This window comes from Panicum virgatum, chromosome 3N, assembly GCF_016808335.1.
Source record: "Panicum virgatum strain AP13 chromosome 3N, P.virgatum_v5, whole genome shotgun sequence".
In the NCBI taxonomy this organism is placed as follows: domain Eukaryota; kingdom Viridiplantae; phylum Streptophyta; class Magnoliopsida; order Poales; family Poaceae; genus Panicum; species Panicum virgatum.
The window spans coordinates 56344919-56364559 of NC_053147.1; the positions used below are offsets into that span (position 1 = coordinate 56344919).

At 44.4% G+C, this 19641-nt stretch overlaps 1 protein-coding gene across 1 annotated transcript; it reads left to right on the forward strand.

Moving 5' to 3' along the window:
- The first annotated feature begins 2229 nt into the window (after window positions 1-2229).
- On the forward strand, window positions 2230-2862 carry LOC120667919. The gene has a single exon (XM_039947903.1). It carries the CDS (start codon window positions 2230-2232, stop codon window positions 2860-2862), a length of 633 nt encoding a protein of 210 aa, XP_039803837.1.
- Window positions 2863-19641: the final 16779 nt, after the last annotated feature.

Genomic DNA, 19641 nt, shown 5'->3' on the forward strand with positions numbered 1-19641 from the left:
CATTACGAGCTTCATCTGCTTTGACTCGATGAATCCCGTCAAAGTGGGTATATGATTCAGCATCGGATGGATGTACAAGCTTATCAGGATTGTATCGAGTTCCCATTTTGTACCATGTCATCTATTTCGCGGACTCCTCGGTCATGAATAGCCGTTGGATCCTTGGTATGGGCGGAAGGTATCGTAGGACTTTCATGGGGACCGCGAGCTGTCTCTTCTGACCATCACTAGTCTCTACCTCTACGAACCTAGAGGATTCACACTTTGGACAGTACTTTGCTTCCGCATGCTCTTTTCTAAACAAGATGTATCCCTTGGGACATGCATGTATCTGCTCATACGGCATCTTCAATGAACGAAGGAGTTTCCGTGCCTTATTCATGCTCTTTGGAAGAATGTGACCTTCCAGAAGTAGACAAAATCATCTCGACTCAGCGTAAACTGGGACTTCATGGCCATCAGACGGGCAATGGCATCTAGTTGTGAAACCTTTGTATGCCCATGAAGGGGTTATTGTGCTACAGCCAATATGTCATAGTACGCCTTCGCGGTGGGCTCTGGCTCCTCCTCCCTACGTTCTCCCTCGAAGTGTGCTTCATGGAAGTCATCTAACATATCTCCTACCCCGGCATCAGCATCATGATCTTCAATGTGTTGCCTAACGACCTCGTTTCTCATACGATTGGCTTCACCATGGTAGGTCCACCGGGTATAGTCTCTCGTAAATCCATAATTGCAAAGATGTTGTGTCATGTCTTCCCATGTCTGTCGATGCGTGTTTCCACATTTGGTGCAGGGACACCAAGTGCCTGAGCCTCCTTTAACCTTTGAAAATGCTCGATCCAAGAAAGCCTCGGTCTTCTGAATCTATTCCAAGGTCAAGTCCCCCCCTTGTTTCCAACCGGAGTACATCCACGCATAGTCGTCCATACTATATCATATCAACGAGTAATATAATATAAAGGATAATTTTTGCATCTACATGATGTCTAAACTTTCTACTAGGTTAAGATAGGTCCTAATCCCACCCGAAGATGTGTAGCTGGAGTCGATTTCCATGCTCTACTCCGATCTGGGATAGAATTTTGGCAGGATTTCCCTACTGTTCTCCAAATACACGTCCCGGAAGGAAGATTGTGTATCCGGAGAACAACGGGAAAATGATGTCGATACTCTGTCTCGAATGGGAGTAGACCATGGAAACTAACCCCATCTATGCTTCCTAGGGCTGTCCAAAAAACATGGACAATTCGAAATAGATACGGTCGTACATATGCAAAGTTCTGCATATTCCATCTGTATCTATTTTGAACGATAGATGCCTAACTAGGTTACGTGATATACAAACATGCGGTACGAAAAGCAGAGTCTTGTATGCCTCACCTTGCTATACGTCTTGCAAACTAGGTGGGTGGTGCTCGGTCCTGCAAAAAAGAATAACATGTGTGAAATTATAATCAATGATTTGTTACTATTGGTCATCTCAACGAAGAAGTATTGAACTAGTGTTTTGCCTCAGATATGTTTTGTTTCATTTGATCTTGAACTTGTAGCAAAAAAATCATGTCAAAAATAGAGGATCATGATATACATTGAACCATGTGACACACCCAGTCCAATCATATCAACACAAAGGAGAGTTGCTTTGGGCATGGATGTGTCACATGGTTTGATGACAATCATGAGAAGCATAACTACACGACACTATTAATGCAGCCACAAGCTCAAGATCATCATATGTTACCTAGAATATTTATAGGTAAAAAATATATCATCACGGGCAACAGGATCATACAATCTACTACGAACAATAGAAGGAGCGAAGCCCTCTTTCACATGCTCACCTGGGCTCGACGGCGAGCGAGACGGGGACCCGTGTGTTGGTGCAGGTGGCTAAGCTCAACAAGATAGCGTATACATACTGCGACGTTTAAGCATACAAAAATTATAATTTCATGTAAAGTCAACTTATTTATTACACTAGTGCATAACTATTTCCACAACTACCACTAGTGCGGCATCTGAGGTCAAATTCACTACATTTTTCATTTAATTTCATGCAAATAGAAAAAATACAGCTATATTATCCATATATATTTGCATCAATTGCAATGAAATTTCAAAGAAATGGCCAAAAAAATTTCACCAGCTTTGAGGCGGGACGAGGTCAGCGGGCGCCGGCGAGGTGGCGAGGTGGAGCGTGGCCGGGGCCAGCAGGGTTGAGGCAGGATGGAGGTCGGCCGGGGCTATCAGGGTGGAGGGCGGCCTGTGGCGGAGAGGGCCGCCGGCAAGCTCGAGCAGCGGCCTCAGGCGGAGGCGGCCTCGAGCAGCGGCGCGCGGAGCCGGGGTCACCAGGGTGGCGGCGTCCCCTCGGGCGGCACAGCGTCCTGGGCCGGTGGCGGCAAGGCAGGCGAGCGGGGGTGCTGGCGGTGGGGTAGGGTGGCGCGGCGGCGCCAGGTCTTGGCGGCGCTACCCGAGCCCGTCCTGCGACGGTGCCGAGGGCTGCCGGCGAGCCTCGGACGGAGGCGAGCTCGAGCAGCGGCCTCGGGCGGAGGCGGCCTCGAGCAGCGACGCGCGGAGCCGGGGTCACCAGGGTGGCGGCATCCCCTCGGGCGGCACAGCATCCTGGGCCGGTGGCAGCGGGGCAGGCGACCTGGGCTGCTGGCGGTGGGGCGGGGTGGTGCGGCGGCGCCAGGTCTCGGCGGCGCTATCCGATCCCGGCCTGCGGCGGTGCCGATGGCTGCCGGCGAGCCTCGGACGGAGGCGAGCTCGAGCAGCGGCCTCGGGCGGAGGCGGCCTCGACCAGCGGCGGAGCCGGGGTCACCAGGGTGGTGGCGTCCTGGGCCGGTGGTGGCGGGGTGAAAGCATCTTGGCCCCTAATTCGAGTTTTGGTAATTAATTGTAATGGTTTGTGGATTAACAATTTCATTTGAGATAATGAGCATAGGTTGATCCATGGATGAAAGGGATTTGGTTGTGAACGTGTGGAGCTTTGGAGATGATACGCAAAGCTTGGGCTCAAGGCAAAGGTATAAACTAGGGCTTTTGCATTTTACCTGTCATAAGGCATTTAGTGGATGAAAAGTGACCGGATTTGTTGGATAGATAGCTATACTATCAAGAGGGGTTGTGTGCTTGTGCTTGACGGGTCTTTAGTGCCATTTTGCTCAAAATGTCTAGATGCATGCATGAGGGCTAACGACGTTTTGAAAAGATTTGAGAAAGATCAAGTTTGAGAGCTGAATGCACAAGTGCGGACAGTCCGCCTCTGTGGCGCGGACGGTCCACACCCGTACCAGAGAGCCTGTTGAACTCGAGTGGGAATTTAAATTGGCTGGCGGACAGTCCGGCCCAGGTAGGCGGACGGTCCGCCGCTCTAACTCAAAATGTACCAGAGAGGGTGTTTTCTCTGGTTGAGGCGATGATCTGTACGGCAGACGGTCCGCCCCTGGGGTGCGGACGGTCTGCCGACTATTTGACAATTAGTACCAGAGACATTGTTGTCTCTGGTGGATTTCAAGGATGAACAGCGGACGGTCTTCCCCTGGGGCACGGATGTTCCACCAGCTAATTTCAAAGTTGTACCAGAGAGGATGTTCGTCTCTGGTGGTGTGGAACACATAACTGCGGACGGTCCGCCCCTGGGGCGCGGACGGTCCGCCAGGACTGTAATGGCTAGTTCTGACACACATTAAATGCACTCTGACTCACTGGCTTATAATGGCGGATGGTCCGGTTTTTTAACCACGGACGGTCCGTGACTTCGTAGAAAAGAGTGTAACGGCTAGTTTTTGAGGGGATGTATGTATATACCCAATGCCCGGCCATTGGGAGCTTCTCTTTGCCTTTTGGACTGCATACTTGACACTATAGAGCTAAGGCATCCCTCTCTCACACACATTTGCTTAGAGATTGCATCCTTGAGAGTTTGAGAGCATCCTAGTGCATTGCATCAAGAATTTGAGCTTTGTGGCACTAGACAAACTTAAAGCAAGCGTCAACGACTTGTTACTCTTGGGAGTTGCCGCTCCCTAGACGGCTTGGAGAAGTGGATTTCGTGGAGCACCTCCAAGGAGATTGTTGAGGAGCCCCGATTTCGGTTGTGAGAGGTTTTGTGCTCACCTCACTGTAGTGCTCACCTCACCCCGATTATGGTATCCCAAGGGTGCTCATTTTGACTTGGTTGGATTCTCGGATTCGGATTATGCGGGGTGCAAGGTTGATAGGAATAGCACTTCTGGTGGTTGCCAATTTCTTGGAAGGTCTCTTGTTTCTTGGTCTTCAAAGAAACAAAACTCCGTGGCTCTTTCAACCGCCGAAGCGAAATATATTTCGGCCAGAAGTTGTTGTGCATAATTATTATGGATGAAGCAAACTCTTCTTGATTTTGGTGTGAAGTTTGATGAAATTCTATTATTGTGTGATAATGGAAGCACCGTGAAAATTACAACTAATCCGGTGCAATATTCAAGAACCAAGCATATTGATATTCGTCATCATGTGAACAAGGGTGATATCAAGATTGATGGAATTGGCACGGATGATCAATTAGCGGATATATTCACCAAGCCTTTGGATGAATCTCGGTTTTGCAAGTTAAGAAATGAGTTAAATATCATTGACTCCTCAAATGTGGCTTTAAAACTAGTACATATGACATGTGATTCTTCTATGCATCTCTTGTTGCATTTTTTCGGATTTTTGAGGAATTTTTGAGCCATTTATGAGTTTTCTTGATTTTACTCGTTTATTTTTTGATTTTTTGTTCTTACTCACTCATATGAGTCTTTGGATGGTGTTCATGCAAGTTTTGAGATTTTAGGAATTTTATATGAGCAATGATCCCAAATTGAAGTTGAAATTGAGAAAGTTGGCAAAATTCTGGGCTGTCTGAAATCTGGTACAGCGGATGGTCCTCGGGTAAGAGGCGGACAGTCCGCCGTTCATGAGACTTGTTCACCAGAGGCTCCGCAGGGAAGTTCTCAACCGCAAAATTATACTGCGGACGGTCCGCTTATCATCGGTTCATCCGGCAAGCCTCGGATACACCAGTGGTTTGCTACTGAGTAAGGCACGGATGGTCCGCCATAGGTCCACGGACAGTCTGCCAGTGTTGGGAAAAAGTTCCCCAGAAGCAGTTCCAGTCGGCTGTTAGATCAAATTTTTCAGAGCCGGATGGTCCGCTCCAAGGGTTGCGGACGGTCCGCGCCTTGACCGAAAGGTGAGGTCGGGCTGCTTGACTTATATGGGATGTCCCTTTCTCTTTCCCCCACCAACCCGCACCAAACCTCCAAAAGGCTCTCTCATTCTCTCTCAAGCACGTGGGGGAGACGACAAGGTCAAGGCTTTTTGGCGTGGTTCCCGGACGGTCCGAGCACATCCCCGAACTCTTCTCAAGATTCAACATCATGTCCTCTCGGTATTCCATTGATTCCTCTCATTATATTTGTGGATTTCATCATGAAAGAGTTTAGTGTTTGGGGTGCTCTGATCTATTTTGGGCCATGGATTCATGAAACTAGTTGGGGGATCTGTTTCTAGTGTTGAGGAGATACTTTGGTTAAAATTTGGTTGGTGGATTGAGTCTAGAACTCAAATAGTGATTGAATCAAGTTTTGGGGCGATTTTGGGTTCTCTGCGCATGAACAGATGCATCACGGACAGTCCGCGCCTGGCTGGCGGACAATCCGCCGTGAGGCAGAATCAGCACATGGACGCAGACAGTCTGCAGCCTTCATGCAGATGGTCCGCCAGTGCACAAAATGGCTGATTCTTGTTCTCTTGTTATGATCTTGCTTGGCTTGGATATTATACTTAAATATATGAATCTTATGATTGAATATTGATCTCAGGCCACCCCGGAAGGTTCTCAAAGCAACCACCTCAAAAATCAAGAAAGCTGGAGCATCAAAGAGGCAAAGAGACAGTGATGATTCTGATGATGTGGACTATGATCCTAATCTCAGTGAGATGGCTGCAACATCTTCAGTGGGTGATGTTGTTGGAGATGACTCGTCAGAGGAGGATATTGAGGGTGAGGAGGGTGATATCACAGCCCTAATGGGGCTGAGTCTTCCTAGCAGACAATGGACGGCTGTGTTTTATTCTAATGCAAGGTCAATCAATCAATTTCATCAGCAAAGTGACACAAATATCCTCTACTTCAATACTCAGGTACAATAAGATGCCTACTTTGGTCATATGGTTAAGAAAACGGTCTTTAAGCATCAAACCATAGACCTAGCCTATATGAGATCACAACCAGTTATGACTGAGCTAGTTGATAGGTTTGAGCAAATGGGATTAATCAATTTTCTGCAGCATAGGTGTGATTGGAATGAGACAGTTATTCGACAATTCTATGCAACTCTAGAAATTAGCATGGAAGAAGAAAAGATTTGGTGGAAAACTGGGATGAGGATATATTATGCTACCTTTGCTCAATTTGCTGCTGCAAACCTGTTAGATTATGATTTTATCACAAATGAGCAAAGTATGAACATCGTATTGGAAAATCGTCTAGATGAAAATGATTATCCTATTTATTATGAGCCTGCTAATGTGGGGATTGATAGAGAGTTTGAACGCACCCAAGGTCTTAGGCATCATCCTGCAGTGATCAATAAAATTGCAAGAGTCACCTTTATGCCTAAAAAGTGGAAACAAGGACACGGTTAGAGGTCTCTACTGGAATGTGATCTCACATGTCATGAATGGAAACAAAATCAATGTGATTGCTCTTATCATGGATCAACTAGCAGATCTGAGACTCAATCTTGAGATGAACCTGTAATTTTCACCCTACATCATGTCAATCATCAAGGCCAAGACCTCTTTTAGAGGCATTTGTTAGTGCAAGCATCAACCTTTCTGGCCTTTCAAGAATGACACAGCCTTTCTCTTGAGGCCTTTGACTCCTTTCAACGGAGATGATATGGATACTGGAGCACATGGGCAAGATGATAATGCTAATAGTGATGATGATGTTCATATGATAGGACCTGCAGCACAGCATGCCATACCACCTCCACAGCCTCCAGTGCAGCAGCAGCAGTGGGCTCCTCCGGCTGGCTACTTTGACCCTTACTTTGCATCCATGCAGCAGAGCATGTCCTCTCAGATTGAGGGGTTGGCTAGTCAGATGCAGAGTCACATGAACCTCAACATCCAGAACATGCAGCAGCAGTTGTTCCAACCCATGATGGCTCAGATGCAGGGGGTTCAGGAGAGTTTACACTCAGACATAGCAGCCCTGGACTCCCGCTTTAAGGATTTGCCTTCTTCTGAGCAGTTCGAGCAGCTTGAGCAGAGGTAGCAGCAGCTAGAGCAGCGCTTTGACACTTTCAGCACAGCCTTCACCAGTTTTTCTGACCACTTCTACTCAGTGTTTCCGGCTCCAGTGCCGCCTCTAGTGTTCTACCCGCACCAGCCATTCTACCCACCACAACCTCCTCCACCGCCGATGGATTGACCTTCGTGGCAATTGATGCCAAAGGGGGAGAAGGAGCTTTGGAGTGCTTGGATTTAGTGGGAGCTCATGGACTTCACATGGAGATCATTCGCTTTCGGCTTCCGCTTGCTACTCGTGTTTATTTGTGTTGAACTCTATTCGTGTCAACTATGTTGCATTGCACGCTTATTCTATTGTCTTGCATGGATTTGTGATTTGAACTTGAATTTGGTTTGAAATGTGATGAACTATGTTGGTTTGTGATACTCTAATCTATTTATGTTCATCTTGTGGCTTATTGAGGTTGTGCTAATCTTGTAATGTTCATATCATATATATCCTGTGTATTGTATGCCTCGATTTTCACTTGTAGGGGAAACTCCGTCAAAATTTTCAAAATTCATATATATGTGCTCTTGGTATTCATTCAAATTTATAAGCACACATCAAGGGAGAGTTCTCTCTACTCATCGAACTTAGGTGAATTTATTCATAACATATTCTGAAATTTTCAAGAAAAATAGGTAAGTTCTTCCAAAGTTCAATTCCAAGTCCACTTTATGCCTAGAGTATAAAGTTGACTTGAACACTCTTATCACTCTAAAATTTAGTGTTGTCATCAATTACCAAAAAGGGAGAGATTGAAAGCATCTAGACCCCTAATTCGAGTTTTGATAATTAATGACAATGGTTTGTGGATTAATAATTTTATTTGAGATAATGAGCATAGGTTGATCCACGGATGAAAGGGATTTGGTTGTGAACGTGTGGAGCTTTGGAGATGATACACAAAGCTTGGGCTCAAGGCAAAGGTATAAACTAGGGCTTTTGTATTTTACCGATCACAAGGCGTTTAGTGGATGAAAAGTGACCGGATTTATTGGATAGATAGCCGTACTATCAAGAGGGGTTGTGTACTCGTGCTTGACGGGTCTTTAGTGCCATTTTGCTCAAAATGTCTAGATGCATGCATGAGGGCTAACGACGTTTTGAAAAGATTTGAGAAAGATCAAGTTTGAGAGCTGACTGCACATGTGCGGACAGTCCGCCTCTGTGGCGCGGACGGTCCGCACCCGTACCAGAGAGTCTGTTGAACTCGAGTTGGAATTTAAATTGGCTGGCGGACAGTCCGGCCCAGGTGGGCGGACGGTCCGCCGCTCTAACTTAAAATGTACCAGAGAGGGTGTTTTCTCTGGTTGAGGCGATGATCTGTACGGCGGACAGTCCGCCCCTGGGGTGCGGATGGTCCGCCGGCTATTTGACAATTTGTACCAGAGATATTGTTGTCCCTGGTGGATTTCAAAGATGAACGGCGGACGGTCCGCCCCTGGGGCGCGGACGGTCCGCCGGCTAATCTTAAAGTTGTACTAGAGATGATGTTCGTCTCTGGTGGTGTGGAACACATAACTGCGGACGGTCCGCCCCTAGGGCGCGGACGGTCCGCCAGGACTGTAACGGCTAGTTCTGACACGCATTAAATGCACTCTGACTCACTGGCTTATAACGGTGGACTGTCCGGTTTTTTGAACCGCGGACGGTCCGCGACTTCACAGAAAAGAGTGTAACGGCTAGTTTTTTAGGGGATGTCTATATATACCCAATGCCCAGCCATTGGGAGCTTCTCTTGGCCTTTTGGACTGCATACTTGACACTATAGAGCTAAGGCATCCCTCTCTCACACACACTTGCTTAGAGATTGCATTCTTGAGAGTGTGAGAGCATCCTAGTTTATTGCATCAAGAGTTTGAGCTTTGTGGTACTAGAAAAAACTTCAAGCAAGCGTCAACGACTTGTTACTCTTGGGAGTTGCCGCTCCCTAGACGGCTTGGAGAAGTGGATTTTGTGGTACACCTCCAAGGAGATTGTTGAGGAGCCCCGATTTCCGTTGTGAGAGGTTTTGTGCTCACCTCACTGTAGTGGTGAAGAGCAACTCAGTGGAATCGAGGTGTGGAGAGGTTCCTTGATTCAAGCCGGCTCAAGATCAAGAGAGTTCTTGATAGAGGAGCGGTTGACTCTTGGAATCCATCTCAATGTGGATTAGGGGTGACCGGCAAGTCATCGACACCACGGGACAAATTCGTGTGTCTATCTTGGTTGCATCTCTTGCTCATCTTGTTAAGTTCATTTACTTTGAGAAATTTACTTTACTAGAGCTTGATTTGTATCTTGTCACTCTAGGTTGCAAACCCATCTAGAGTTAGTAGTAGCATGACATAGAGCTTTCTTTTGTTACTAATTAAATTTCTCTAGTGTTGTTGGTTTTAGATTTTAAACCGCCTATTCACCCCTCTCTAGCCGGTGGAGGTAGGGCAGGCGAGCCGGGGTGGTGGCGGTGGGGCGGGGTGGCAGCAGTACTGCAGGGCGGTGGCGCGGTGGGGCGGGCCGGAGTGGCCGCGGTGGGGAAGGGTGGCGCGGCGGGGACGTGCGGCGGCGGAGCGGCCAGCCGGAGTGGTGGCGCGGCGGGGCGGGGTGGCACGGCGCGGCGGGGCGGGCTGTCAGTGCGGGGCAGGGTAGCGCTATGGGAACGACCGTGTGGCACGGGACGGGGCAGCGCTATCTTAATTTAGATAAGGTGGATGCCCTTTTTGCCGTGTGTGAGATCGGGGGCACACGGCAAAAAGGGAATGTTTGCCGTGTGCCACCGATCTGGCACATGGCAAACATGACACGTCAGCTGGCCGGTGTGTTGGCCACTTTGCTGTGTGTCTGTGGACCCCGGCACACGGCAAAGGGCAGGTTTGCCGTGTGCCTAGGGCTAGGCACACGGCAAACACTTTTCCCATTTTTATTTCAATTTTCTAAATATTTTCTTTTCAATTTTTTTTTCAAACACTTTGGTATTCTATTACATGTTTTAAACTTTCTCACATTTTATCATTACATTGCTAAAATGATTGCACAATTCATGTTTTATTTTGATTTTGTTATTATTTCATGTGTATGAAACAAATGTTTGATTGCAAAAAAAATAATAAATATACCTGTCATCCCAAAATTGACCAAAAATTGGCATTAAAGAACCTAAGTTGTTTTTTGCAAACACAAAAAGTTTTAAAGTCAACCGCTACTTCGTTCGTAACATTCTGTCCAAATGTAAACGATTCCTTCTCAACTCTACGAATCATCTCCGGACATGTTTCGATTTCAAACAAGCGTACATGAAAACTTTTGCAAAACGTTCCCTAATTTTTACCACCATCTCCATGCATCAAAACATGATACATGACAAATTTATGATTTTCTGAATTCGTTTGTTGTTAATGGAATTTTAAAACGATTCGTTCTACCAGTTCACAGCATGGTTTGCGAGCAAGATCTTCAAAATCTACTTCTGTTTCATGCTTACGTCATCAAATTGAACTCCTTAACATGAATATCATTTTTCTATCCATTATACTCCCCTATTCAAAACACTTCCAGTTCAACCCCAAAAAATCATTTAATGAAATTAAATGACTAAATATAGCCAAAATAACGAGAAATATACCAGATTTTAACAAGGACTACAATACACTGTATATGTATAGCAGAAAAAATTGGGAGTGCTGATTCAATTTTTTTTTTGCACAAGTTTGCCATGTGCTTTGTGATTGCCGTGTGCCTCTATTTTCAGCACACGGCAAAGTAACTCCTTTGCCGTGTGTTGGGTGTTTGCCGTGTGTCTTTTGGCCTGTTTGCCGTGTGTTATTTTTGCTGGCACACGGCAAAGGGTACGTTTGCCGTGTGCCCGTGTTTGCGCACACGGCAAACGTTTTGGCACACGACAAACTGGGGGTCTCCCGTAGTGATTAGCCGTTACATTGTTAACAAAGTCGACCCAATTGGTTCAAGAGCAAAGGCTCCTTTGGTGAGGGAAGCTTACGATCTAGTGGCTGCTATTAATGGCTTCTCAAATGTTGCTGTTGGATTACAGCCCCTGTGGATGCACTGCTCCTTTGTTAACCAGCTAATTTAAAGCTGTAAGGGAATGCAGCTGCAGGTTTGCTGTGAGTCTGATGTCTGTGCGGCAGTATTCTATGTGCATTCATCTGCATTAATCTTAATCACACAATTAATGTTAGCTGGCTGCAATTAATTCATGATAATCTTTTTCACATATACAGATGTTATTTCATACCATTAACTCATGATTACTGTGCATGCATTCCCCTTGTGATTACTTGATTCTCACACGTGTGGTTCATGGACAGTACCTGGAATTAATGCACCTTAAACTCTTGTTTCAAAATTACAAGTATGATGGCAACAAGTTATGTATCTTGTTGCAAAAAATGTTACTAAGCCGAACAACTTTGTAGGTACTTATTTAGCTTGAAGGTGCGCCCATCTAGCATAGTTGCTGCTGCTGCCTGTCTAAATCACGGCGCCAGTGCCAATGTGAAATGTTCGTGTTCACCAACAGCTTAGCTGATTTACAATATGTTCAAACTGAAAAGGTTTTGTGGTCAACTATCGTTTCTATAAGATCCCGAAGTGAAGGAGCTGCGTATTGAGAGGTAGAAGCACAGGGGGTTCTGGATGTCAATGTGCATGCAGGAGTTAGATGATATGTAATATGATCAAAGAGAATGAAGTCATAAGTTCTCATTTTTTTCCGTTGTATCCTGAGATAATGGATTAATGCATTTCCCGTTGTGCGCTTCTTATTTTTCGTTTGCTAGTAATGTCTAGTGTACATTTCTTGTCATGTTGACGGTGTTTTTCCTGTCAAAGTGAGATAATTTCTGCTTGTAAGGTTTTTCTAGCCACGAACTGAGATCTGATGTTTTTCCGGTGGAGATTGCTCTTCCGGACTGGTGATGTTCAACAATTTTTCTCATTTACTGAACAGAATCGAAAGCTAGCTTTCCGGTCACTCGTTGCGAATGTATTTCTGTTCATAGAGCGTTTTCCTGTTGCAAGAAGGGGTGCGTACGTATTCTATTTTCCGGTTGCAGATAGGATACGATGTAGCCTGTTCCGGGTGAACACCAAGCCATGGGCGATTTTCTGGTTACGGACAAATTTTCTGGTGAGCGGAACAAATTTTCCGGTTAAGGTTCCACTTTTTCCTGTTGCGGGTGAAAAATTTCCGGTTGCGGCTGCATGCCGCCTGGATTGTCGCTGGGATCGGGGGTCACGCGCTGAATAACTATTTAGCACGCAGCGTGCTAAATAGCGCGGCCCTATATATATATATATATATATATATATATATATATATATATATATATATATATATATATATATATACTACACCTAGGTGCATTCTATATAGAGAATGCACCCAGGCCAACCGGCGCGCCTAGTCCGAGCCGGAACCACCCCCGCGCACCCACCTAGTCTGATTCAGTGCCGTTCCCTTTCAACCGCACCCCCCGCACCCCAATTAACGCACCCCACATTTCCTTTTTTTTTTGAAACAGTTGCGCCGTTCTTTTTTGCTTCCTCTGCTCCGCCGCACCGCCGCATCCTCCCTCGTTGATTCCGCCGCACCTGCGCATCGCCGCGCCGCCTTGTCCGCCGGCATCGAAGCACTGCCGTGGGGGGCGCCGCCGAGTGCTATTTTCCCCACGCATTGCTGATTCTGGGGGCGGAGCAAGCAGGAGCAGAGCAAGCAGGGGGTGGAGGAAGCACTGCAGCGAGGGGGGAGATCCCACGCATTGCCCCTCGCCGCATTTTGCTTCATTTGCCGGTCTGCGCTCGCCGAGGCTTCGCCGGCATGGTAAGTCGTGCGCTCCCATCCCCCTCACCCCGACCCTCCACCACACATGCGCTCAAAATTAATCCGCCTTCCTCTGCTCCCATCCCCCCTCACCTCGACCCTCAACCACATTTGCACTCACAATCACGCGTACTGCATCCCGTTTCCACTGCTCCCATCCCCCCTCACCCCGACCCTCCACCACACCCGTGCTCACAATCATGTGCATTGTATCCCCCTTCCACTGCATTTTCTTAGTTGGGGTGTCCCACTACGGTGATTTTTAGTTGGTGTTGGTGAAACGAGCCCCAGTGATGTAATCTCTCTGTTCTAGGTAGATTTTTTTAGGGTGGGGGGGTTCACCACGGTGATGCAATTGGCTTACATGTGTGGTTGCAAATGGCTTATGCGTGTGGTTGCAAATGGCTTATGGTCTGCCTTTTTGGAAAAAATAAGCCCAGTGATGCAATTTGGCTTATGTGTGTGGTTGCAAACAGATTATGCGCGTGGTTGCAAATGGATTATGTGCGTGGTTGCAAATGGCATATGGTTAGTTTTTTTGGGGAAAATGAGACCCAGTGATGCAATTTTTGGCTTATGTGTGTGGTTTTACAAATGGCTTATGTGTGTGGTTTGCAAATGGGTTATGCGCGTGGTTGCAATTGGCTTATGTTTTTTGCTTTTTGCTGAATATTTTTTGCATAATTTTGCCTATGAAATAATACTTTTTAATTATCATGCTATGTTGGACTGATCATCATTTTGGAGGTGTCTATGTGTTGATGGGCTCACTGTGTTAGATGTTTCTATATGAGTCATGTCACTACCATAATCATCAATGGAATTGTATATATATGTGTGATGGTTTTACTGTGGATATAGTTTTTATGTGTTTAATTGTTGTAGTTATATTTATTTTTTCAGCCACAGCAATTTTGTGCTTTTCATTGTATGAAGTATCAAAAAACAAATCCAATGTTAGGATTAAATTCCTCTTTCTAGCTATTTTGTGCTTGCAAACATATATTTTTGCAATTTGATTCCATGCTATGTTTGTAATTACGTTGGTCCATAATTTTTTGCAATTTGCTTGATGTTATGTTTGCAATTGATTTTGATGAGTTGTGTTTTTCTCTCAATGGCAGTGTTTCTACAAAATGGATAGTGAGGCGAATGCTTCAAGTGCTTAGGGCTATGACAATGATGATCCGGCCCAGGGAACTGTCCGTAGTTCGCCCCGTCTTCGTGCTGCTAATATAGAGAAGAACAAGGAGAAGATGAAGTTTAAGAACAGGAGGAAAGTATTAAGGATCAGCACTCCTGCTGCACCCAACACAGACAGCCAGGATAATGATGAAGATGATTCGGATTATGCCCCACCCCCCTGATCAGGGTGATAATGCAGCAGAGGGTAGGAAAAGGAAGAGGAGCCGCAATCAAGCTCGTGGTCATGCACCAAACCCTGCTGCAGCCCCACCTGGCGGTGCTGTTGGATCTAGTGAGGAAGAGGAGGCGAAGAAGAGACCTGTCTCCATCCGCTGCTCACCTGTGAAATTCAAAGAACTTGTTGCAGCTCTCAATAAGAGTCTGAAAGCTCAAGTCCGTGCGAAGAATTTTGGGGGACTCCTCCTTTTCCAGCCAAGTTCACTTGATAGGCAATTGCTCAGTTGGCTTATGCGGAAGCTCAACCCAGAAACAATGAAATTAGAGATTGGTGGTGGCAAAGAAATAGTAATTACTGAGCATAGTGTATGGTGTGTGTTCCAGATTCCAAAAGCCAGAGGCGACCCACCTTTCATGAGTGATGATGGAGCTCGTTTCAAGCGGAGGCAGCTGGGAGAGCAAATTTGTGGTAGTGCATATAGGCCCTAGCATGGGATCAGTGTTTCAGATGTTCTGAACGGTTTAGTGACGAAGACACTTACCGGAAATTTGGTGCTTAGAGCGTTATTTATGTGTACTTTCCAGTCGTTGTTATTCTCAAACACCGACTCATATATCAGGCTTGAGAATGTAAAGAATACTGAAGACTTGGAGAACATTGGCAATATTAACTGGTGCAAAGCAGTAGTTGACAATCTCAGAAAAGTTGCTCGTCTGTATAAAAAGGATTTTGTGCAGAAAGGCATCATGGCACCGATCACTGGATGTGGAATATTTCTACTGGTTAGTATTAATATTGCAACTGTGTTAGTTCTCACATTGCAACTGGTTTAGTTTTATTTTTGCAATTTTGTCTATACAATAATTGTTTTTGGAACACATTCCATGTACATGATACTAGCATATTTTTCTGCTGCAATTGTGTTGGCCTGTTATTTGCAACTAGCTCAATTTCTATTTTGCAATTGTTCCATATCTGGACTATATTTATAATATTTCTCTATTATAGTATTAATATTGCAACTGGGTTAGTTCTCACATTGCAATTTGTGTTGTGTTTGTATAACTGATGTAGTGTAATTTTTTTTAATACATACAGATGCTATATGTTGATAATCTGAAGCATGGTTTAAATACCAACCCATTCTCGCTACCCCGTTGTGCTTTCTTGGACACAAATATGATTGATTCGATAACAAGCATGGATTGTAGGCGAGATATCCGTAGTGAGACTGCTGAGTTTGATAATCTCATGGTAAGCCAACTGTATTTGAAACTATTGTTGTTATCATGTAGATATATTGTTTGCAATTTGTGTTACATTTTCCCTAATGTTTTATTTTTTAAAAAAAATTGCAGCCGAAGAGTCTTACAGACACCTGCTACAGTGTTCCCGCTGATTTGCTGTCACCAGCTGCTGCTCATGTTTCTGCTGCCGCTGGTAGTTCTGCTCATGGGGCTGGCACCTCTCATGACCCTGGCGGTCCTGCTGTTGTCAATCTATAGCCTCCACCTATTTATCGCTACCCTAGTTTCAGCAGTTCTTTTGGGCAGAGAATTGTTGATGTAGTTGGAAGAAGTAGGAAGTCAGAGGCGCTCAAGATCTTGAATGCATTTTATGACAGCACTAAGCAGGCCCAGCTGTTCATGGAAAAGGCTATTGAGTATACATCTAGGGCAAATGAGCTCATGGCAAAAGCCCACCATGAGTGTTTCAGCTCCATGCAGAAGCTGCTTGTCGATGCCCGGGATGACAAGATTGCTGCCAATGAAACTAGGAGGAGGGCTGGATCGAGAAATGAACAACCATTAGCATTAGCAATAGAAGAAGATGGAGATGATGAATGTGCAGCAGCAGGTGATGATAGTGCAGCAGCTGCTGAAGGACAAATACCTGAAGGAGACATGTCTGCAAACTATAGTTCACCGAAACATGGATATGAATATGATGTAAATATACTGGATCACGAAGATCCATCTGATGAAAACACTAGTCCACTGGCCAGCCACGGCAATGTTGATGCTCAAGAAACAAGCATATCAAGTAATTCTCTCATTTTTTTTAACATTCATTATATGATACCCATCTTTTTTGTTCTTTTTTCCATGCTTTTTTTATTTTTTCTAATCTTTGTGTTTTTTGTAGCACCTCCTGCATTGCACGGCCCTAGTCAGGGTGTCGATGATATATTTTCTATGCTACAGATCTCACCACCCCCTGAACATCGCAACGACCAGGTTCATATAATAATGGAGTAGCTATTGTGTTTCACACAACTCAATTTTTTTACCTTTTTTCTCAACACACACGCGCAGAATATCAGAGATAGGTTATGCTTCGTCGATGATGGTCCAGACTCTAATGTAATATTGCCATACTTCTTTTTCCATTTTTCCCCATTTGCAGTTTGTGCACTATTTATGTTGCAATCATCTCTATAACATGTTGCAATTTCCCAAATTCATTCAGGATTCCGTTGACGATGGGGAGAATTTGGACAAGGGTGCATCTGGAGCATCAAGTAGAGATGCACCCAAGATTGATGCAGTTGCTAACATGGCTGTAGCTGGTGTAAGCTACCCCCTGTCCTATTCACACCCCCTTGCCTTTTTATTTGATAATGTAGTAATTTACATAGGTCTGCATTTGCAATTCATTCACTTATGTTGTTGCAATCTGTGTGGCTATCAGAAACAAACATCTGAGGTGGAAGTAGCCACTCAGTCGGTGACATGTGAGCCAAACAAGGAGGCAACTAGATCTCCCCCTAGGGATGTACCAAATATTGATATCCCTGACCCTGTAGATGTGGTTCCAGATGGTGTAAGCTACCCCCTGCCCCTACTCACACACCTCTGCCCCCCCCCCCTTGTCTTTTTTTCTTTGATAATGTAGTAATCCACATAGGCCTGAATTTGCAATTCATTGACTTATGGTGTTGCAATCTTTTCTGTATAACATGTTGTAATTTTTCCAAATCAATCAGTATTTGGGGAAGGATGTATCTGGAGCTGCAAGCAAAGATGCCCCCAATATTGATGTTGTTGCTAACATGGGCTTAGTTCATGTAAGTTTTGTTTTTTTATCCACACACGTGTCATATATTTTGAAATGTGCATTTTTATTGACTTTTTAGTTTTGTTTAAAATTATTTGTGTGTGTTTTACAGAAGCCGGCAGGTGAGATGGAAGTAGCCACTCAGTCGTTGACATGTGAGCCAAACAAGGAGCCAACTAGATCTCCCCCTAGGGATGTACCAAATATTAATATCCCTGACCCTTTAGATGTGATTCCAGCTAGTGTAAGCTACCCCCTGCCCCTACTTACCCCCCTTTGTCTTTTTATTTGATAATGTAGTAATCCACATCGGTCTGAATTTGCAATTCATCAACTTATGTTGTTGCAATCTGTGTGCCTATCAGAAGCAAACATCTGAGATGGAAGGAGAGAATCAGAACAAGGAGGCACCTACCCTGCAAACACCTACAAGCGCGGGGAGATCTGATGTAAGCTATCTCCACCCTCCCCAATTCCTCTAACATACACATACATTTTTCCTATATTCATATTTTTCTTTTTCCTGTTGGATACATTATTATTATATTTTTTTGCAGTTATACTATATCTGCATTTTCTTGCACAATTCATCATCCTGAGGTTCGTCACCAGCCCATCGTTGAGAAGATGCCCGTCATAAGCGCTGCATTCCAGAAGGTTACCAAAAACAAATTTCCTCGTTTTGGCAACTGGGATAGGGCGTCATTGATTTGCCAAAGCAAGCTGGACCCAATGATTGCATGTTTTTCTTGTGAAAAATACATGGGATTTTGGGATGGTGATCGCCTAAACATTGACATCAATCCGGTGAGTTATTATTTCACCATTTTTATTTTTAGTATATGTGCATGTGATTTTTCCAATCCATACTTACCTTTTTTTCCCCCATGTGCTATGTTGTTTGTACCTTTTTTCTTGCAGTTCAAGGGGATGATATACAGGATCGAGCTCATGCACTACTGCATCTTCCATGCTCTGAATCAAGCCGAGCTACCTGATGAATTGGATGTCTACAGACTTGGTGGGAGGAAGATCGTTTTGGAATGAATCACAATGATCGTTTGTAATGTGATGTAGGAACAGTCTGTAGTAGCTATCATTTGTCACTGATGTAGTGTGTGGTGTTGAACAACTTTTATTGTTCATTTTTCTGTGATTTATTTTTTGTGGTAGCAACTTATGTACTTTGACATTTGCAACTGATCAGCATACTGGTTTGCAATTGTGTGTCATCCTTTTATTTCTAAGTTGCATTTTTGGTCTGTCGTTGCACTTGCAACTACCCACACATTGTGTTTGCAATTTGGTATATATCATATTCTGAGAGATCAAAATATATTTTTAAGCTGTTAACAAACTTATTTTTGCAATTGTTATCCTGTGCTAGTTGCAATTACCAGTGTGTCAAGTTGCAATTAGTTCCAAAACATAATTTTTGACACTTTTTTTTCACCATCGTTCATTGTACCTGCACTTTGGTATTACATCAGTGTATTTTTTTATTTGGCATGTCATCAGTGTATTTTTCATAACTACCAGTGCATTTTTGGCATGTCAATGTACCCGCACTTTGGTAGTACATGAGCACTTGCTACACATATAGGCTTTTTTTTGTAAATAGTATGATGATAATAATACAATCTCGTTCTAGGTTGTAATCTGTATCCTACTTTAGTTGCAACTACCCACACAATGTGTTTGCAATTGGTATGTAAAAACATACTTTTAAGCTGTCAACAAACCTATTTTTACAATTGTTATCCTGTGTTAGTTGCAACTACCAGTGTGTCAAGTTGCAATTAGTTTCCAAGCACAACTCTTGATCCCAGTTTTTTTTAAAGAGATGTTTTACCACAGCAGAAATAGTATTCGATTTTTTCAGCACATATTTGTACACAGCAAGTTCAAGACACAGATTTGCATATAGCAAGTTCAAGGCACAAGTATATAATTTTTGTATATATCAAAGACACAGATTAGTCTGCAACTAATTACTTATACAACTCAAGTTCAAGACACAGATTTGTTTATAGCAGGTTTGTTGACACATTTAGCTCTCTAACCTAC

Excerpts from the sequence above, each read along its gene's own strand:
- LOC120667919 (XM_039947903.1), top strand. The coding sequence starts at position 2,230 with ATGGAGGTCGGCCGGGGCTATCAGGGTGGAGGGCGGCCTGTGGCGGAG.